General features: G+C 40.8%; 1 protein-coding gene across 1 annotated transcript in view; it reads left to right on the forward strand.

Annotated features, from left to right (window-relative positions):
• Positions 1-19,357, forward strand: part of nbas (NBAS subunit of NRZ tethering complex) — a 547,303-nt gene extending 527,946 nt beyond the window's left edge. The window contains exon 52 of the mRNA XM_060914123.1: positions 17,523-19,357. Within this exon, the coding sequence (XP_060770106.1) occupies positions 17,523-17,789 (267 nt within the window). The 3' untranslated portion in view covers positions 17,790-19,357. The remainder of the gene's footprint in view (positions 1-17,522) is intronic.
• The last annotated feature ends 3,212 nt before the right edge of the window (positions 19,358-22,569 follow it).

The raw sequence follows: 22,569 nt of genomic DNA on the forward strand, positions 1-22,569 counted from the left end.
TTTATTAATAAAACATACTTCTGCACTTAGATCCATCTCCTACCTGTCTCCTGACACACTGAATATGTACGCTCTAAAGAGTACACTTCTGCATTTATTGAGGTACATGTAAATATTTTGCAGTGGCGAGCTTAGAATAAAAATCCACAAACTAATCTCTGTTTCCAATTCTCTCTGGTTGGTGGTGCACTATCAGCAGGGAGTGGGACTGTCGTGAACTGACAGTTTCTCATTTTGAGGGCTCGAAAAGATAACCATTTACTCCGGAATAGCATTGATAATCTTCTGCCCCTTCATCTGACACATAGGAGTCCCAGTCACTATCAGAATTCTCTCCAAAACGTGATTCCATATCGAGACTGGTCTAACCACTGCTGCATGCGTGAACGATACTGACACCTGGATCTTTGTTACATGTGTGACATCACGCACCACTTCGGGATCTTCCAGATCAGTCTTGGCAGATTCCATGAAAATTGTCTGATCTTATTGATTTTCCATTAATTTATGGCCTTTTGGATCAACTATGGTTTGAAAACAATGATGGCCAATCAACATAATGATTGTTGCTTTGTACAAGGAAAAAAGTGATGTTTAGAGGCATTACATACACTTTAAGTGAAAACTTAGGCGGGCCCCACACTAGAGGATAATTGGGCCGAATTTGGGTCCGATTTGCCCTTTCTGATAATTGTGGGTGTGTTTCTGATTTGTGGCTGGTCGGAAGTAATTATCTGCCCAAATAATCCTGTAGTCTAGGGGTTTACAGACAGAATCTTAAGGTTACCGAATGGATCGGCGCCTCCCCGATTTAGAGCTGCAAATATCAAACATAACTAGAAATGGTGTAGTGTGAAAGGAGCAGCGATGGAATATTGAGCAGTGAGTGAGCTGACCGGGAAGCGTCATGTTTAGCATGGCATCTCCAAGGCAATGGAAGGTCAGAGAATGTACTGTATAAAAAATAAAAACTGTTTTTCTAATTATCATGAGTTTTACTCTCTCATCCACCCATGTACACAACAACATGAACTTGTGACAGAGCTTACTTTAGCTCACCTCCAGCTCACGCTGCAAGCATTGTCTTTTATTTCCTGTTCAGCCACTCCAAGCACTTCAAACTCTGAACTTTCCAGTGCGAGTTTCTGTGAGATCCCAAGTCCTTGGAATCATCACTCTGTGAAATCATTCAGTATAATCGCCAAGTGTGTAGTTCCGCGTCTCTACTGAATCGTCTGGTGGGTGGGTTCTTGCGATTTGAAGAACCACTTGGAAGATGCTCTGGACATTTAGTTTTGCTGTGATGGCTGAGGACTACAACTGACTTGATAACTTTAGGACTGCAGTTGTCATGAACAGTTTTGCACTCAAGTTTCCATCAATGAACAGTTTATAACTTCAACAAAACAGACTTCATGTTAAAATTATAATGATTTTCCTGGTTACACAGTTATACTTTGTGACTATATACCGTAGGACACAGTTATAGAAGAAAGTTATTTATAATCATGCTATCTGTTATTACCCAGATGAGGACGGGTTCCCTTTAGAGTCTGGTTCTTCTCAAGGTTTCATCCTTGTGTCGTCTGATGGAGTTTTCCTTGCCATCATCGCCTCTGGCTTGCTCATTAGGGATAAATAAATTTATTAGGGATAAAATTAACTCATATGTTTAAAGTCTTTAATTTTCTGTAAAGCTGCTTTGTGACAATGTTTGTTGGTAAAAGTGCAATACAAATAAACTGACTTGACCATGTTTTTAAAGGGATAGTTCGGGATTTTTGACATGAATCTGTATGGCATCCCCATCAATAGTGTCGTGCAAACACACTGACTTACCCCTGACAGCATCCTGTGAGTCCAGTTCTTGTCCAGTTTTGGTCCAGACGAAAGTAGTCCGGCAAGTTTGTTGGGGTCACGAAAGTAAAACGTTTCTCGTCTCAAAACAGTATGTGTTCAAAAGAGTGATATATTTGCATCACAGAACTGTTGCCAAATAAAAAGTCAGACCTCGAAATCGCTTGGCACTATTTTCTCTCCCTCGGTATCACTGCGCGCTGTCATGTTGACATCTGCGCAGGAATCAACACCTTTCCCATTGTTTGGCAGTGATTAGGAGTTCAGATCAGCGGCGCTAACAAGCTAATTTGAGAGCAAGAACAGCGACAAATTTATCACCTTCTATAACCTATACAATAATATATTTGTGAAAATGGTGCGCACTTGCGACTATCCAGGCTGTAGCAACAAAGATGTGGCTGAATCTCCGCACACATTTCACTGTCGTAGTCAGACATGTTGTCGCTAACTTTGCTAGCAGTAAACAATGTAGTGATGTGTCGGTCGCGAATGATCCGGTTCAAAGAGCCGGCTCTTTGAAGTGAACGACGGGAGCCGGCTCTTCGGTGGGAGCCGAGTTGGGGAGCCGAATTAGTTTTTTGTCCTTAGGTGCCTCAGAGAGAGAGAGAGAAAGAGAGACAGAGTTCAGCTCAGCTGAAGGATGATTGTCTATTTGACAACCATGATCATTGTTTTGTTGCCGTGAATTCCTAAAGCTCATGATATAAATTGTCGCTCATAAATTGACCGGTTTGGTCGGCAACCGCCTTGGCATGGCCAGATTAATCTGCGGTATACAATGAGACAGCAGTCATTATAACAGTAGCATATTTGCTGTTCCAGCGGCTTCTCATTACTGGTGGAGCAGAGTGCGGCACTTTTTTCTCTTTTTACATGCGCTCAAGGTGCCACATATTTTGTTGCACATTGTTCTGTGTTTGTTAAAATAATTTCCAACTTTGCTTCATAGTTTCTTAGGCCTGATTTATACTTCATAATTTATTTGGTGGCATTTTGTTCAAGGTCGAGTGTGAAATAAAGCCATAAAGGATAAACAGTTGATGTCTTCTGTGTATTTTATATTGGTAATATAACACAGTTTTGCATTATGTTTGTGAGAAAATAATTTATTAATTGGTAAGTAAGTTTTATTTCTATAGCTAGAACATTGTTACACTGCTATACTTTACAAAGCTTTACAATAGCTACAAAAAATAAAAAATAAAATGGAAAACATCCTATTGATAAAATATAAATAATAATGTAATTAATTAACTAGTTAATTGCAGCAATTAAATAAAAAATAAAATCTCAGGAGCCGTTTGGGAGCCGAAAGAGCCGGCTCCTTATAGTAAGAAGAGCCAAAAGAGCCGGCTCCCGAAAAAGAGCCGAAATTCCCATTACTAAAATAATGAATGAAACAGCCGTGGCTGTCACCTGGCGGCAGCGCGCAGTGATACGGAGGGAGAGAAAATAGTGCCAAGCGATTTCGAGGTCTGACTTATTATTTGGCAACGGTTTTGTGATGCAAATATATCACTCTTTTGAACACATACTGTTTTGAGACGAAAAACGTTTTACTTTCGTGACCCCAACAAACTTGCCGGACTACTTTCGTCTGGACCAAAACTGGACAAGAACTGGACTCACAGGATGCTGTCACGGGTAAGTCAGTGTGTTTGCACGACACTATTGATGGGGATGCCATACAGATTCATGTCAAAAATCCCAAACTATCCTTTTAAAATTCAGAGATTTCATTTCAGAGAGATAGAATGCCTTTATTGTCACTGCACAAATGTACAATGAAATTTAGTTCATCATAGGAGAGCAAAGCCACTGCGTACGTGCGTGTCGCCACTCTTGGGCACTTCAGCCCAAGGCTGTTCCATGTTAACCTAGTTGCATGTCTTTGGACCGTGGGGGAGACCAGAGCACCCAGAGGAAACCCATGCAGACACAGGGAGAACATGCAAACTCCACACAGAAAGGCCCCTGTCGGCCGCTGGGCTCAAACCCAGAACATTCCTGCTGTGAGGCGACAGTGCTAACCACTTACACCACCATGCTGCCCTTCCCCCTCAAAAAAACATTTTTTTTTCAGAGAGAAAATTGGTTAAGAGCTGAAAATCCTCGCGTGTGGACCAGGCCTTAAAGGATCAGCTTTAACTCTGGCTATTACAAAGCACCGACCTTGGATACTCTTTCCATAAATATTACATAAACATCTCGGAACAGAAAGCTTTACCACAGCATTGCGTTCACCACACTCGTCCACGAGAAACAAGCAAGTACATCATGATAACTCACTCAGGAACATACTCTCAGTACACACAACATACACAATTCAGGACTTACGAGTCCTTTCATCTGTGCATGTCTCTCACCGTTTCCTTCTCTTTTTTCCTCTTTCATGATCACTATAATCTTTGTCATTGTCAGTCTCTTTCTGTCTTGCTGTCACTCTCTATTGCCATTTCTGTCTGTCCTTTTCAGTTTTTATTTGTGACTCAATCTCCTCAGACTCTCTGTCTCTTGTACTGTGTCCATCCCTGCTTGTTTTGATCCTGATTAGTCCTCTGTTAGTTCCTCTGCATGGACGCCTGCATGCATCTTTAACAATATGTGTGCATGTATTTTTCATTTTGCCTCTCTCTCTGTCTCTCGCTCTCTTTGTCTTTTACAGTCATTCTGCTGCAGTTGTTTGCATCAGTGAAATCACAGGCCGGTACCAGGCCATGACCAGGTTGAAAGAGCTTTATGATTTAAATTATAAAAGAAATGCAGGCATACATCATTTATGAGTCACCAAACGCTCTGTCATTGCAAATCTGCCCTGTTCTGGTACCCAGCCCCTGCATCTGATGCATTTTTAATAGGCCCACTCCTGCATTATACACACACACACACACACACACACACACACACACACACACATCAGCAGATATTACCGATCATTAAGCACATTTGTAAATAGGATGCAGTAATGAAGCCAGCTGTTTTGTCGGCATGTGGGTGTGTGTGTGACAGAGGAAACCGGAAGGTAGATATTTGTAAACTTGGACACATTGCATGCTTACATGCACTCATTATGCACACTGATCAGCCATATAATTAAAACCACTGAGAGGTGAAGTGAATAACAATGATTATGATGTTACAGTGGCACCTGTCAAGGAGTGGGATATATTAGGCAGCAAGAGAACAGTCAGTTCTTGAAGTTGATGTGTTGGAAGCAGGAAAAACGAGCAAGCGTAAGGATCTGAGTGACTTTGACAAAGGCCAAATTGTGATGACTAGATGACTGGGACTGAGCATCTCCAAACTGGCACATCTTGTGGGGTGTTCCTGGTATGCAGTGGTTAGTACCTACCAAAAGTGGTCCAAGGAAGGACAACCAGTGAACTAAGGCTCACTGATTCACATGGGGCATGAACTACAGTTTGACACCTTTCTGTTTTAGCCAGCATTAACTTTTTCAGCAGTTTGTGCTACAGTAGCTGTTCTGTGGGATTGGACCATATATGCTAGCCTTCGACACCCATGACCCTGTCACTGGTTCACTACTTGTCCTTCCTTGGACCACTTTTGGTAGGTACTAACCACTGCATACCAGGAACATCCCACAAGATGTGCTATTTTGGAGATGCTCAGACCCAGTCATCTAGCCATCACAATTTGGCCCTTGTCAAAGTCATTCAGATCCTTACACTTGCCTGTTTTTCCTGCTTCCAATACATCAACTTCAGGAACTGACCGTTCTCTTGCTACCTAATATATCCCACCCCTAGACAGGTGCCACTGTAATGAGAGAACACTGGTCTACAGCCAAAATGCTTCCAAAATAAATATAGTCAAACTTTAATATTTCTGGGTTGCTGAGAACGAAAATGAAACTTAAAATTTTTCATTGGCTCCAGTTTTCAAGATTGGCTCTATGAATAAATGTATGATTGGGTTTGGATAGTACTTAATTTTTTGGCAAAACAATGAATGATGCAATCTGAAGCCGGTATTACATCAAACATGATATCATGTTATTCTTAGAAGTCACCAATGATGCAATCATAAGTCAACTTGTATCACTCTGCTGAACAAATTGCCCTATAAACAGCTAAAAAAAAAATCATACAGTGCTATGCACTTGAGATTAAGTCTTTGATTTATCTGTTTAGGCAAAGTGATCAGGGATGCCACATAATTATATGAACAATGCAGATTCTGCTATGTTTGTGGTGAAGTGACTTTTGCATCACAAAAGTATGGTATAACTGCTGTAATCAAGAAAGCCTACCACCTTTATATTTTGGTTACAAAATTGGAGATCAGGACAAGAGTTGGGCCCCACACACATACTGTAACACCTGTGCAAAAATCCTTTGCCTTCTGCAGGGCCAATGACTTGGAGAGAACCAACTGATCATATCAATAATTTGCCCCAGTTGGGAAAGGTTTGTCAGAGAAGAAAAAGTGGACTGTAGAGTATCCAAACATTTCATCAGCTATACGCTCAGTACGCCAGAAAAGCACGCCTGTTCTTCATGCACCATAATCATTCTCACTTGAGTCAGATGAAGAAGAGGAGTGTGAAACTCCTGAACCATCAATGTCACAAGATCCAGATTTTCTCCCGTCCTCCTCCTCTGAACCACACCTGACAACACAGTGTGACCTGAATGGCCTTGTCAGGGATTTGGAGCTACCCAAAAGTAAGGCAGAGCTTCTGGGCTTCAGATTACAGCAATGGAATCTCCTGGTAGGCGATGTTAGTGTTTTCATGTTCTGCGGCTGTCAAAAGGATCTTGTCCCATTCTCCTCATGGAAGGTGATCCATGCAAGCTTGACAAGAGCTGCTCCGTTTCATGAATACAAGAGACAAGCTGCCAAAAAGCACCGAGTACACACTGAATAAGGACTAAACCTATTCAGTACTTCTACATAATTGTTTTTTTGCATTTGGTTCATAATGCATTTTATTTATATAAACTTTTTGCTGATTTTCTAGTGTTACATAAAGAGAACGGGTGAAATATCATGTAAACCAACCATAAACACACGAAGAGACCTAGGTGTACAAGTTATACTTAAAACGTTACTATCTACACAATGTACGTAAGTATAAAATGTAAAATCTTAAATATCTTGGAAGCCGTAGCCAGTCAGCTGTTTTAATTGTCATATTTGAATGCAACACACTGAATTTCATAACAAATAGCTGATTTAATCTCCGAAGCAGACAACTTCTGAAAAATTGTTGACCAGTGAAATCAATGTAATTCACTTCACCTGTCAGTGTTTTTAATTTCATGGCTGATCGGTGTATATATACATGCACTTTTTAATGTACGAGCCCCATCACTCCACAAGATCTGAAGCATCTTACCGTGGATCAATCAGTCAATCAGTGCATTTCCTCTTTTCTAAAATGACTTCCTGAAATATTTGATGTATGTAATAGCTTCACCAGTGGTATGTCAAAACTTGAAGGAGCACCATGTTTTATATTCATTTGCAGTTTGTGAAAGGATACGGGTTATTGCTGAATGAACAAACAAATAAGAAACATGAGCTAAGCAGCATTAAATCCTTTCTCAGCTTTCAGATCGGTTCCGCTGCTGCTTCCCAATAGTCACAGCTGTCCAAACTCAGACATTTTTGTGTTTGCGTGCTTTGTGATGTGCGTCACGCAGGCCTTCAGCAAACTGCGAAGGATGATGAATCAGTTCAGACATTCACACACAAACTTTATCTTGCCTTATCAGCCTAGAGTGGCAGACTGTGAAAGCAAGAGACAGATTACCTCCAACTGAGCACAGTACGCACTGAAAATGGAAAAATCCCGCAAGTAGAAAGTTTATAAATGTCATTATCCGAGTTGTTCCTCTGAACCAAGGTCAAATCCTCCAGCTTGGGTTTAGGCTCAGAGTTCTGCAGGTTGTATCCAGTTGTACAATGTGCACATTGAATAGAGACTGTATAATAGTATAGCCAAAAATATTAAACCATCCTAAATGGTGTGTTTATTATTTAAAAAAAAGATAGCCCCTTTCATTATCATGGCACCTTCAGGCATCACAAGTTCAGACACCAGATGATGAAGTCTAGATTTGAAATGCAGTGCTTCCCTGCAGTGTCGGTACATTTCAAATGCTGGTGTATGCTGGTCTTTTGGGGGCATGAACCCTCCATTACCACCTTAAAGATTGTTCTGAATCACCATTAGCTCATGCCTGGATTGTGAGATCATTGGTTCTCAAAGTTTCTTGGAGCTTTTACTATAAAATAAATTCTACACACACACCCTCAGTATGGATTTATTTCATTATATTACATGGCATTTAGCAGACGCTCTTATCCGAAGCGATGTACAACGAGTGCAAAAGTCAGGTACACGAAGCGCTGAACTTGTAGACAAGAAAGTTCTAGTGTTAACTGAGCAAGTGATAATACCTAGCATCATATTCTGTTGAAGTATTAGTACACAAACAGCCAAGGAAACAAACCAACCATATAAAGTACAACTAAATAAAAAAAGCTGCATAACTCAAGCGGCTAACCTCCAGGCTAGACAGTACACAGTCTGGGTTGGTCTAGACTGAAATGCAGTTACACAGTGAGCAGGGAAGAAGGGGAGAGGTGCAGCCTGAAGAGGTGAGTCTTCAGTCTGCGCTTGAAGGTGGTCAGGGAGTTGGCAGTTCTGACCTCAATGGGAAGGTCATTCCACCAATGGGGAGCCAGGACAGACGGCAGTCTTGAACGGGCTGGGCAGGAGTTGAGAGGAGGGGGGGCCAAGCGACCAGTAGCAGCAGAGCATAAGGCTCTGTAGGGGCGGATAAGATTCTGGAAGTATGCTGGCCCTAGCCCCTTGAGAGCCTAGTAAGCTAGCACCAATGTCTTAAACGTAATGCGAGCTGCGATAGGTAGCCAGTGCAGGTCAGCAAGCAGAGGGGTGACGAAAGAAGAACGAGGGAGGTTGTAGACCAGGCGGGTTGCCGCGTTCTGGATGAACAGCAGGGGTCTGATGGCAGAAGCTGGAAGGCCAGCAAGGAGAGAGTTGTAGTAGTCCAAGCGGGAGAGGATCAGCGCTTGGACCAGGAGCTGAGTAGAGGAGGTGGTGAGAAAAGGGCGGATCTTTCGGATGCACAAGATGCAACAAGTGGCATCCAAATTAGTAACAAGACGGACGGGTCATCAGCATTGAGTCTACTATGAGAATTTCTCACTCAGCCATCGTCAGTGTGTCTCCACTCAGAATTTTATGCAGCGCGCATCTGGGAACAGTGAGATCATCTGGTGAGACCACCATCAACGGCAGTCATATGGTTACACCTAACCTGCTCATGACCCATCACATCAGCCAAAACACACAGTTTACTGTGGAATACTCAGAGGAATCAAGAAGTTATCTGGGATCAGATTTTCACCACCCCTGGTGGTTAGGAAGGGTAAAATAAAACCTCTTTGCTTTCAGTCTCCTAGTTAGCTAGCTAGCTGTTCTGACTTTAAACAGTTCAGAGAAAACAAACCACACACATCACCAAGCAAATACTTTTCTCTCTGCAGATGATGAATTCATTCCATTTAAAAAAAAAATATCAATCTAGACACGACTGCTATCTTGTAGCACCTCTGTGATGTCATTAATATTTATGCTGCGTTCTATTCAAAGTCCGACGGCGGAATTTCTCAGTCGAAATTTCCAATTTCTGACCTCCAAATGTTCCAGGTGCATGACATAAATAAAAAAACATGGCTGACCGTGAGGGGCTGGTGTATTTTTGGCAAATATATAGACAGCTGAACTGTCAGCAGTGCAGCCTCCTTGCAGAGGAGGAAAAATGATGCATGAGGTAATAAGATACCATTATACGTTTTATTTTAATCTGGTAATCTACAAAAGTTAGTAAATGGTATATATTTCCTAATGCAGCATTTCTCAACCTTTTTTCAGTCATGGCACCCTTCAGAAGTATGCAAATTCTCAAGGCACCCCCATATAAAATATACGCAATCATGCTGACCATACGCTGACCCCGGCAGTGGCGTTGTGACATGGGAAAGGGGGCCGTGAGACAAATTTTGATGATGCATGAGGCGGCGATGATCTGCATTAGTGTAACTATCGTTTTTTGGAATTTTAATTCATTTTATTTATTTCAATGTTAGAATATATAATTTTTTGATGGCACCCCTAACGAAGCCAGACGGCACCCCAGGGTGCCGCGGCACCCCGGTTGAGAAAGGCTGTCCTAATGTATTCCCTTTTTTTTTTTGGTATTTTTAACATTTTTCCTGAATAACACTTGTGCAGAGAAGATAACTTTCAGAGATTGTTTACTGTAACCACTTACAGAATAACATATTTTGACACCAATTTACACGTAGAGCAGGTTTTACGATGTGATAGTATTACGATTTTAATTAAATACAGGCAAATATCCTTTAATTGCTTTTTAGTTGGTTTAAGCATTTACACTGTGCACCTCCATGGATGCTGTCAGTGTTGTGTGACATCAGACGGATGCTTCTCCATGAAGTCAGGTTAGATGGATTTGCCCTGGGTTCAGAAGGAACTCCGACTTTGAGTGGCTTTCCATTGTATTTTTTTTTTAATCTCGACTTCTGAGTTGTCTGGAATGCAGCATTTTTTGTTTGTTTGTTTGTTTGTTTGTTTGTTTGTTTGAGTGGAAGTTGACAAGGCCATGCTAAAAAAGAAATAGAAAGTTCATTTTAATGATGCAAAATGTTGAAAGATATAAGCAAGAAATTAAATGACAAAACAGTAATAGAAAACCTCTTTTTAAGATATACTGATGAAGTATGATTTAACTGTCTGGGTTTCATCCATCCGTTATCCATAGCTGCTTATCCTGTGCAGGGTTGAGGGCAAGCTGGAGCCTGTCCCAGCTGACTATGGGTGAGAGGTAGGGTACACCCTGGACAAGTCGCCAGATCATCGCAGGGCTGACATATAGAGACAAACAACCATTCACACCTACGGTCAATTTAGAGCCACCAGTTAACCTAACCTGCATGTCTTTGGACTGTGGGGGAAACCGGAGCACCTGGAGAAGACCCGTGCAGAATAGGGAGAACATGCAAACTCCACACAGAAAGGCCTGTTGGCCACTTGACTCGAACCCAAAACCTTCTTGCTGTGAGGCGACAGTGCTAACTACTACACTACCGTGCCACCCTGTCTGGGTTTCAAGAATCCATGAAGCTTTTTACGAGTTTCATGGGGATTGATGGAGGAACCAGTCCTGACCAGGCTACAGACATGGTAGCTTTTTAAATTCCTCCTCCAAAATAGGTACACTATTTGGCCAAAAGTTTGTGATTACACCCATATATGCTTCTTCCCACAAAGTTAGAACAACACACTTTTATAAGATGTCTTTGTATACTGTAGCAGTATAATTTCCCTTCAGTAGAACTAACAGGCCCAAACCTGTTCCAGCATGACAATGCTGCTGTACACAAAGCAAGCTCCATGAAGACATGGTATGTTTAAGCTGGAGTGGAAGAACCCGAGTGTCCTGCACACAGCCCTGACCTCAATCCCACTGAACACCTTCACGACAAACTGAAACACTGACTACACCCCAGACGTCCTCACCAACCATCAGTGCCTGATCTCACTAATGCTCTTGTCGCTGAATGAACACAAATCCCCACACCCCAAAATCTAATGGAAAACCTTCCAGAATCTGGAATAGGATGTTCAAAAAGTGAGTCTGGTGTCTCCAAACTTTTGACCATATGGTGTCCATCTCTGCTGTCCAGGTACTACTAGAGTGGAGCTTGGTGTCTTGATTGCCACTGATTAGTCAATGGTGAGCTTCATGTAATGACCAAATCACATCTGGAATTTTAGCTAAAATGTAATTGTTAAGGCATGATTTAAAAAGCTGCATGAATATTTGCATAACAGAGCAAGAACTATAAAGGACATCACGATGTCGGTCTCAACCTCTCGTCCACATTTGCTCTGTTTTTGTCATGTTGTAAAATTTCATATCTGCCACACGGTCTGTGTCTCTCTTGTTATAACAAAAGTCTTCAGAGCATGGTGAGAGAACACAAACAAGGATCTCCTCTAGGAGAAGTTTTTCCAGAATTTCAGAGAAAACACAAGAACCTCTTGATGAATGGAGATGTTTTTTCTCTCCCCTCCCCCGTCTGTCCCTCTGAGTTACATGTCAGTCCTGAGCTCGAGATGCTGACCTCCTCTGCTCCTCTGACCTGCCTGATCCATCCTGGTGCCCTGTGTCTGGTTGGAGTCTCATCACATCACTCCTGTGGAGGACGGCCCCATATGGACAGTTGAAAGTCACACTTGGAAGATGCTCTGTACACTTACAGTAATGCTTTTATGGCTGAGGACTACAGTTGACTTGCTAACTTTAGAACTGCAGTTGCACTCAAGTTTCCATCAATGAAGAGTTTATAACATCAACGAAACTGACTGTGTTAAAACTGTTAAAAATGTTATAATCACGTTGTCTCTTATCACCCAAATGAGGGTGGGTTCCCTTCTGAGTCTGGTTCCTCTCAAGGTTTCTCCCTCATGCCATCTGAGGGAGTTTTTCCTTGCCACTGTCGTCACAGGCTTGATCATTGGAGATAGATTAGGGATAAAATTAGCTCATGTTTAAAGTCATTTAAATTCTGTAAAGCTGCTTTGCGACAATGTCTATTGTTAAAAGCGCTATAAAAATAAACTTGACTTCTAAAAGATCAGGTGGCAAAACCAGGATGGTTTTTGGAGTAAAATCAGTGAGTCAGAGAGCTTAGGATCAGTCAGGATGATGATGATGATGATTTAAGATGAGGTTATTTGTGGTAATGTTCATGCTTCTGAAGGCGCATTAGAGTTCATCTCATCTTCATTCTCCGTTCCTTACATGAGAGTAGCCAAGTGATGAGAACCGAAGGATTTCTGCTGTCTGTATGCGTTTTTCTTCACTCCCCCCCCCCCCCCCTTCTCATTCCGCTCTGGCTGCCTCACTAGCCTGCACTCTCCCACTCATCTCTCCACTCATCTCTCATTTTCGTGCTGCCTTTCATATTGTAACAGCTCTGTGCTTCAGCTGCACAGAAAAACACTGTCTGATAAAGCCATGTTGATTTTGAAGGAGTGTGTGCGCACACGTGTGCGTGCGCATGTTCATATTGATTCTCACCATGTCTCAGCTAGCATTTCTGTCACATTTAAATTAGGCAGGAGTCTTGATACTGTGGCTTGAGGAGGTCTCTCTGGCAGGAATGATGTTCCTGTCTCTCATCTCTTTCTGGAATAAAGGTGATGGAGCAGAAACATCACTATAAAAATTGAGAAATGGAAATAATCGGTCAAATGTGACATCTTTTTATTATCACCATTCGTTTTAGTAGTGTAATGGCTTTATATTCCGCACACACCCCCTCTCTCTCTCTCTCTTTCTCTCTCTCTCTCTCTCTCTCTCTCTCTCTGCTTCACTGATTTCTCTTCACAGTTCACTAATCAACCTTTTAGCACCAACACTCCATGTTCTCCATAGCTCTTTCTCCTCTTCACCATTATTTCTTCGCTCCCTCTATCCATCACTTTCTTGTTTTTTTTTTTTTCATTTTTATGTTATAAAATGGCGTCAACTCTTGCTGCCAATCTGTAATGGTTCAGGGCTCGCAAAATAAATCGACAGGCTTTTCAGAAAAAAAAAAAACAACAACTGGTGCATTAAACACTGATGATTACATTTAAAAGCATGGAGGAAGAAAAAAAACTTGTGGAGAAAAAAAGTGACTCATGGCATTGCAGTAAAACTCATTTCCACCAACCTTCAAAATAACATTCTTAGTGAGCACTATAGATATTGATTATATTCGTGACTTCACTGCAGATTGACTTCCTGGTTCTACAGCTGTGTTTGTTTCAGAAGGGTGGAACCATATTGGTTTTAGCAATACGTTCAACAGACTGCATTGTGAAATACCACATGAGGTATTCAGTCCAGTATTCAATCAAGTCCAGTAAACTTCGATCAAGTCCAACGTCCCTCCTCTGAAATGTAGGTTCCTCTTTATCTTCAATCAGGAGATCCTACAGAGGTTTAAAACCACACTTTTCCTAATCACGCTTTTTCAGTGAATGGTTCACAGCACACTGAGGATTGTTCACTTAGTGCTGGCTCTAATAAAGTGTTACTCAGCATTAAAACAAGACATCATCACAAATGGAAGTGACTTCCACACCGCCGGAGCCCATCCTCCTTTTACACAGCGGCATTTGGTTTTTGTTAATTAATTTGTTTTACTTTACGGATGTTTGCGTGCTCTTTATTTTTTCATATTAATTTTGTGTGTGAGAGAGACTAAAAACACACAAGCAATTTCAACTTGATAGCGTAATCTGTATCATGATTTATATGATTTGAAGTTGATTAATTGTGGTTCACATTAGTTAGTTGTCTTACGTGTAAATTCACTCTCTCTCACACACACACACACACACACTCAGGAACACAAGTAGGCTAAGAACTTTTTTTTTTCTCCTGAAATTACAGGTTTTTAATGAATACCAAATTTCTTGCATAAACACATTATTTAAAAATAAATCTGTTCGTATCCAGCTTGATAAATGAGGTCCAATGGTGGGGAAATCAGTAAGCTACCAGCTTGTGGGTCAAAGGAAAAAGGTGATTTATTTTGCATAACCAGAGAAGATTCGACAGTAAAAACATAAGAATCAAAAGTTGACTCAAAGAAAGTTGCTTGGTGATGAAAGGGTGAGGATTTGGCACAACAGACAGATCACGGCACGGCAGCGTGTTGACGTAGGGAATGTTTTCCCAGCACACCCCAATTCTCATTTCAACATCGGAACATGTATGAACATCACTGAAGGCCTCAGGAGGCACAGCATGCTGCTAAACAACCTGCCAGTTCGTTTAAAGATGTGCTCTGGAATTTGTAAATGATAAAATAATAATCATATGATCATTTTTATTGAGTAATATCTAATTATTCTATCCACTTTCACTGGATATGAGCAATCGCGCGCTCTGATTGGCTACTCTACTATTAGGATATCAGCTCATATACCATGAGTAGAGAAAAACAAAATGGTTGCGCGTGTTGCGAAACCAACCAAGGACAAAATAAAAACTCGACTCGAAAACAAAACCCCAAAAATAAAAAAGCAGCAAAATATGGAATAAAAGTATTTGCTGGTAAGAACATGTCATTTTTATTTTTCAAGGATTATTATTGTAGCATTTTTCACAAATTGTTCCTGTCATTTTGCGAGAAGCGGAAATGATTTTGTCGGATGTTTCATATAAAATTTTTTACTGAATTTGCAAAAAATTAAAATGCTGTTTCTCAAAATCCAGTGAATGGCTTATAGCCGACTCAGCGTTACACGCCTCGTCAGCTATCGTAGCTCATGTACGGTATGACTCGATTTTGTGGAATAATTGTTAATTATATCAGATAATATGTTATATTTGTGATAAAAAAGGGTTTCAATGTTTTGTTTTGTTTTTCTAAATCACAGTTTGCCTGACAGGAAGTAGAGGCCTCTGAATTTGCAGATGCCTCATTTAAAAAGCTTCCCTGTTCAGTGGAGAAACTGAGTGAGACACAGGCTTCATGCTGGACAAAATGAGTTTAGTGCCAGAAATATTAGGACATGAAGATTCATAAAAGGTTCACTCTTTCTGTCTTGCTCTTTCTCTCTTGTCCCATCTTCTCTCTTTCTGTCTCTCACTTTCTCTTTTTCACTTTCTTCTTCTCACTTTGTTTCTCACCCTTTCTCTTTCACATTTTCTTTTTTCTTTCTCGCCTTTTTTCTCTTTTTCTTTCCCGCTCACTTTTTTCTGTCTCACATTCTCTTTTCCTTTTTCTGTTTTCCCTCATTTTTGCTTTATTTTTCTTTGTCTCTTTCTTTCTCACTTTCTCTTTCTTTGTTTTTCTATTTCTTTATTTTACTCTTTCTCTCTCCTTTTCTCTTTCTCTCTCACTTTCTTAAGTGTGCACACACACACACACACACACACACACACACACACACACATTTACTTCTGAAGGCCATCATATCTACTGGCTTGTGTGAACCTTTAATCAAATGCAGCAAGTCATTTATTTAGCACTGTGCTGGCCTCTCCACCGGCTCTGCTGCTGCCCTGCTCTCTGTTTTTTCAAAGCTACAACCTGCATTATTTATAACAAGGGAAAGAGTAGCAGGGCGCGCATGTGTGTGTGTGTGTGTCCAAAGAAATGGACACAGTCCCTCATGGATAGCCCAGGGCCCTGACCTCATCACCAGAGGTTCGGGCAGGTCATTTTTGTTGCACATGGCCTCCTTCATGCAGGAAAACACACACACACAGTCAGAGATGGGCTGGCTTCATTAATATTCACACCAGGTTCGATGTGTGTAGTTACCTTGGTAACCCATTCTCTTGATATACTGTCTATATACATTTTATACATGTTTACACACATACTTGGAGTCATTGTGTGTGTGTCTGTGAGATAGAGAGATACGTTGATTATTTTCCGATAACGGCTCGTCCTAGTCTTTTATTCCTCTTACACCACAGCCATTTATCAACGATTACAATTAATTTGCCATTTATGAAAGAACAATACGTCATACTTTCAGTCAATAGTTACGTTGAACATGGAACAGCCACGAGACGAGTTTGTTCCTATTTAGTCCATAACATAAGACCACCTGTATGCACTGTAGCTGTAGAAACGATAACACATTAGAACGAGTGCATGTAATTAGTATAACAGCTGGAACTGCGGTCAGAGCTGCTGTTAGAGAGAATGAATTAAACTTCTGTCCAATCAGAATCCAGATTGTATTAGGTTTAGATTGTGGTACCAAATAGTTGCATTTTTACTGCATTTTTGCATAAAAAAACAAGAGGGGGGTTAGTACAGCACACTGGCGTCTGACACGTGTTTAGCAGGCCTGTGTGAGTGTTCTGATGGCAGTGATGGTGTGTTGTCTGCTTTTTCATAAAGTTGCCAATCAATAGCAGCAAAATGCACACACACAGAGTGGCTGTGAGACTGGCGGCAGTTAAGTGGATATTGAAATTGATTTTTTTTTTTTTTGCCCTGCCTTTGTTAATTTCTTTATGTTTGTTCCATTCCCCTTCTGTCTCCTCCCTCTTTCACTCCCACTGTCTCATTTCCTTCCTCTCTCTGTCCTCTTTCCTCCCTCTTTCTCTCTCCTTCCTGTTTTATCTTTTTCATCTCCTTTCCTTGTCGTCTCCTCCTGTCCATTCTGTTCTTTCCCACTCTTCTTCCATGTCCTTGTCTCCTGCCCCTCATTCTTCCCTTTTTGTCTCCTCTCTTTCTCTTCCTCCCTCTCTCTCACTCTTTTTCCTCCCTGCTGCCTCTTCACACATTCCTTATTTCCTCTTATTTTATCTCGCTTCCTTTTGGTCTCCCTCTTTCTCTCTGCTTCCCTTCTGTCTTTCTCTTTTCCATCTTTTCTTCCTATCGTCCCTGCTGCCTCTCGACTTTTCCTCTGCCTCATTTCCTTCTTTCTTCTGTTTCACTTCCTATATCTCCCTGTCTCTCTCCTTCCTTACTTCCATCCATCTTTTCTGGTTTCTTTTTACATCATCCTAACTTTCCTTCTTTCACGCTGTTCTTTTGTTTGAATTCCCCCCCCCCAGGTGAGTGAGGAGTGTTGTGACCCGGAGCTGTTGAGTCTGTTGCTGGACGCGGGTGTGTTGGTGCAGTGTGTGAACTCGGCTCTCTATCCGCTGCTCGTCTCCCACATGTTGTCTCAGGGTTTGTGGGACGTGGATGCCACCGCACGCCAGCTACAGCAGGCCGGACACCACGCCCAAGCCGGCTCCCTGTTACTCGCCCACCGCGGGACCCACCCGGCCCTCGCCACCTTCAACAGCGCCCTGTCTGTCCTGCGCAAGTGGATCTGAGAAACACACACTTCCATTTAGTAATAGTTTTCTTCTGCTTCTTCTTCTGTTATTATTATTATTATTATTATTATTATTATTATTATTAATTGATCAGTGGATAAAGAAGCTTGGAAAATGGATGCATGAATTTTGAATGAGGATTAAAAACAAGATAAAATAATCCACAAATTAAAGATGTGTTTAACAAACCAGTGATTTAATTAAATATTAAAGCTCTAAAGGCTCAGCTCCATTTAACCTTTATAAAGTTTCACAAAGATTTGCATTATTTACACACTGAAGTCATCTGAACTCCTCGAGATGCAGAGCGAGGAACCAGGGATGATCTATCTGTCCATCCATCCATCCATCCATTTTTCTCTCTGTGCCCTGTTTTCCTCCCTCTTTCTTTCCCCTTCCCTCATCTTAACAATGTGTCATTCTTTTCTTCTGTGTGGCTTCTGTCACTTCTCTTTCATTCATTTCCTTTTTTCTGTTGTCTCTCACTTATTTCCCCTTTTTCTCTCTTCTTCCCGCCATCATTTTTGACTCCTTTTTCTCTGCCTCCATTCACTCGGCTCTCCCTCCATCTCCATCTTTCTTTCTGCTTCATTCCATTGTTCCCTTTTGTCTCCCTTCCTCTGCCTCTCACTTCTCTTGCTCTTTTTCTCTCCCCTTCCTTTCATGAATCCATCTTTTCTTTCCTTTACCCCTTTTCCTCCTTTACTTCAAGTCTCTCTCTCTCTTTTCCTCCTTTGTTCCTCCCCAGGTTTCTTCCTTCCTTTCTGTCTCTCACTTCTCTTCCTTGTGTTCTCTCCCCTTCCTTTTACCAGTCCATCTTTCCTTTATTTTCATTCTGTCCTTTTCTGTCTCTGTTCTCCTCCCTCTTTCATTTTGTTCAACTTCCTTTCGTTCTTCTGTCATTCCCTTCTTTCTGTCTTCATCGCTCACTCCCTTTTCCTAATTTCTCTCTCTTCCTTTCTGCTCCCAATCTTCCATCCATCCAGCCACACACTCACTCTCTCTCTCTCTCTCTCTCTCTCTCTCTCTCTCTCTCTCTCTCTGTCATATACACACAAACACACACACACACACACACACACACAGAGTCTGACGGGATGGTAATCACATTACTCAGGCGGTTTATCCATGCTCACACGCTCTAATGCTCATTACCGGACACCGTTGTAATTGAAAACGTGACCCATGTGCCAGGCGTGTTTCTCTTTCAGTGCTACATGTCACCTATTCATCTTTTTTTTCCCCCTGAGTGGATATTAATTACACTGTACACAGGGCACATGAGACCCCCAGGCAGCTGCATGTTTTTTATGCTCTCTCTCTCTCTCTCTCTCTCTCTCTCTCATATTCATACACGCACGTGTTACAGAGTTGACTAGTGGTGACGGATAGCATTGGCTTCAGAAGTCTTTTTTTTTTTTAATTATTATTTCTGAAAGGGTATCCAGTGTAGCAGAGCTGAGTTCCAGTCCAGACCGACCCATACACCAAGTTTGTGTGTTTCTCCCTTGCAGATTGAAGCTGTTGAGAAAATATCAGTGAATAAAGAATTCCAAAAAATTAAATGTTTTGACTGGTTAAATTCAATGCAGTAGTCTTCGTAATTATTCACTTCGAGTGAAGAAGGTAGACACAGCTATTGACCGAGAGGTTATGAGTTCAAATCCCAGACCTCAGCCTGCCACAGAGCCATTACACCATTTTGAATGACTGTTCAGGGAAAAAAAAAAATTAATATTCAGACCTACTAACCTCGCTAGCAAGAACACCTTAGCAGGCAGACCGGGGGGGAAGAAGACTGTTTACCACATCACCATAAGGTACTGAGTTGAGGAGTCAAGGACAAAAAAAAAAAAACATATTATTGAACTGATATTTAATTACAACCTGCAGAAATGTTTGGATTGACAAGTCAGCAACTAGCTGAGAGTGTAAACATCATTTATACAATTGATTTTGATTGGAAATTAACCACATTAGATCTGTAGTCCAGTTAATGTCAAGATGCTGATGATAATCTTACTACAACTGTAATAAAGCATTTACTGTTGACTAACTGACATTTTTGCTAAAAATGAGCAGCATTAAATGGAGCAAAATTTACACTTATTATATTGTTATATATAAATGCATAAATTCAGAACAAAAAATACTTTATAAAAATGAAAACTGAAGTTGTGTGCTTCCAAATGGTTCATTCTGACGAGGTTAAATCTGTCACGTGGTATTTTCACCATGCTATTTAATTTGCTGGCAGTTTGTTTGTTTGTTTGTTTGTTTGTTTGTTTGTTTGTTTGTTTGTTTGAGATCAGTGCCAAACAGCATTAAGAAAACAATCACTATGTTTTCATGCATAAAATATTCTGGTCTTTGCCCTTATTCTGATGAAAATGGCCATCATTTTGCAGAGCCGAGTGTGGAAATCATCACATTACAGGGTTCACATGTGATTCATGAAACATTCATATCTCGCCAATCACAATGATCAGTCGTACATAAATGTGGCAGCTGTGTATTTAAATAATCACATCCCTGAATATTCTCAGTTTAGAGTCCGCACCCCAAGACTTTATGACATAGAGAGGCATAATACGGCCAATAAGAGAAATGTCTCCGCCCTCAAAATGTGAAGGTCTAACATCGCAAGACCGACTGAATAAATTATTTCTATTTGGCAGTCTGAAAAGTAGCATCATAGGAAGTCAGAAAAAATGCAGTATGGAAAGAAATCACTGCTGCAGTCAAAAATCATCTCAAGCTGGTGTTTTGAATATTTAATTGATACCTCCATGATATGTATATCCTTCATACTGTATATAATAGTAGTCTAATCTAATAGTTTATTTCACAGATCTTTACATGTAGGCTAGACGAAGGGAAAAAAAATGGTCAGATCTCAAACTTGCCACCAAAAAATACACAGTTGTTGAGTTTCTTGATTTCCTAATTTTAATGATGCTTCAGATCAATCAGAGCCAGGCAGCAGTGGTGTTTAGCCTTCGGCTAGACAAACCGGTCTGGAGCCCCACAGAGAGAGGAAAACGCAAGCTGTGAGAGAGAGCGAGAGTGTGTTGTCCACCCCTGTGTTGGTATACCTTGACCTTGGATGCCTTGGGAGATGAAAGCAACTTAATAAATCACTCATCACTCTCCATTTAAAAAAAGAAAAACCTTGCACTTGCAAAAAACCCACTTGCGTCTTACAGATGTGTAGAGGTCTTCTAACAGAGCTAGATGTGCCATTGCTGAGATTTGATGACTGGACTGGCAAGGCATTTGTATAAATAGGTCACTAATGTACCCATTGCTTTTAATTGCTTAATTTTATTTGTCACCAGTAGCCTCACCAAAATGTAGTCTATTTCAAAATGAAAGTGAATGTAATCTTACACCAAAAAACTGTTAATCACATTAATTGTAAGATGCCTATTTAGCCTATGTTAGGGATATATGGCACATAGTCAGTGTAGATCTTTACAAAATATAATATTTTGCCATACACTACATATTTTGAAGTGATGAATGTTTGACCGTATATGCTTAAACTATGCCAGTCAGAATATATGGTCTAATAACAATTTTCCACTGAATCAGATTTACTATGCTGCACCACACATCGACACGGACTCGAAAATTTGCGTACATGAGATGAGACTTGACATGTGATTTAATCATAGCCTCTTCTCACATCCACACTAATGAATGCTGAGCTTTGCATGGAAATGAACATACACCCAGTTTTCTGTCATACATCCATTTTGTAAATGAGGGCCAGTATTCCTACTTCGCTGTTTACATGGCTAATGACCATGAATATTCTGTTAATATTCTCATTTGCATACATTTAGCTTGCAAAACATTGTCTAGTTGTGAATGCGCTGTATACATGTTCAAAGAATGCTTCTAAAAACCCTAATGATATCATATACCACATCTTATTCGGAAAATGCTAAATTTGCAATAAGGCCGAATTTGGAATATCCAAATGGAATATGCTATTTACATGACCCATATTAAATTCTAAATATTTTCATATTGCCCTTTTCAGGTGTCTCCCTTATCACTGTAGCCAGTAGTCAAAAATCATAAATGCTACCATGGCTCAACTATAGATCTCAGCAGGTCTGTCATGTATTGTTTTGGAGGGTCCCTTCCCCCAACACTGATAGCATAATCATATTTCTGTTATGTTTTCAGTTAGTTTCTTAGTAAGATTCTTTCACTTAGAGTCTTACTTTCATAAAATACTACATATTACTAATATTAAGCATTTTGTGTAAGTTGTTTGGATGTTTAACATAAAGTAATAGACTGCCACTTGTTCATATTTTCTTACAATTAATATTTACAGTCTTGTTAAATATCTACAATAGTTCCATTACATATTTCCTGTTAATAAGTAAATATGAAACAGAAGGACAACTGCAGTTTCAACTAAAAAAACATCTATTCATCCATTATCTGTAGCCGCTTATCCTGTACAGGGTCACAGGCAAGCTAAAGCCTATCCCAGCTGACTATGGGCGAGAGGCGGGGTACACCCTGGACAAGTCGCCAGGTCATCGCAGGGTTAACACATTGACAAAAAAAACCACTCACACTTAGTCAATTTAGAGCCACTAATTAGCCTAGCCTGCATGTCTTTGGACTGTGGGGAAAACCAGAGCACCCAGAGGAAACCCACACAAGTACAAGGAGAACATGCAAACTCCACACAGAAAGGCCCCCGGCAGCTGCTGGGCTTGAACCCAGAACCTTCTTGCTGTGAGATGACAAT

The sequence above is a fragment of the Neoarius graeffei genome, chromosome 2, assembly GCF_027579695.1.
Source record: "Neoarius graeffei isolate fNeoGra1 chromosome 2, fNeoGra1.pri, whole genome shotgun sequence".
NCBI classification, from domain to species: Eukaryota; Metazoa; Chordata; class Actinopteri; order Siluriformes; family Ariidae; genus Neoarius; species Neoarius graeffei.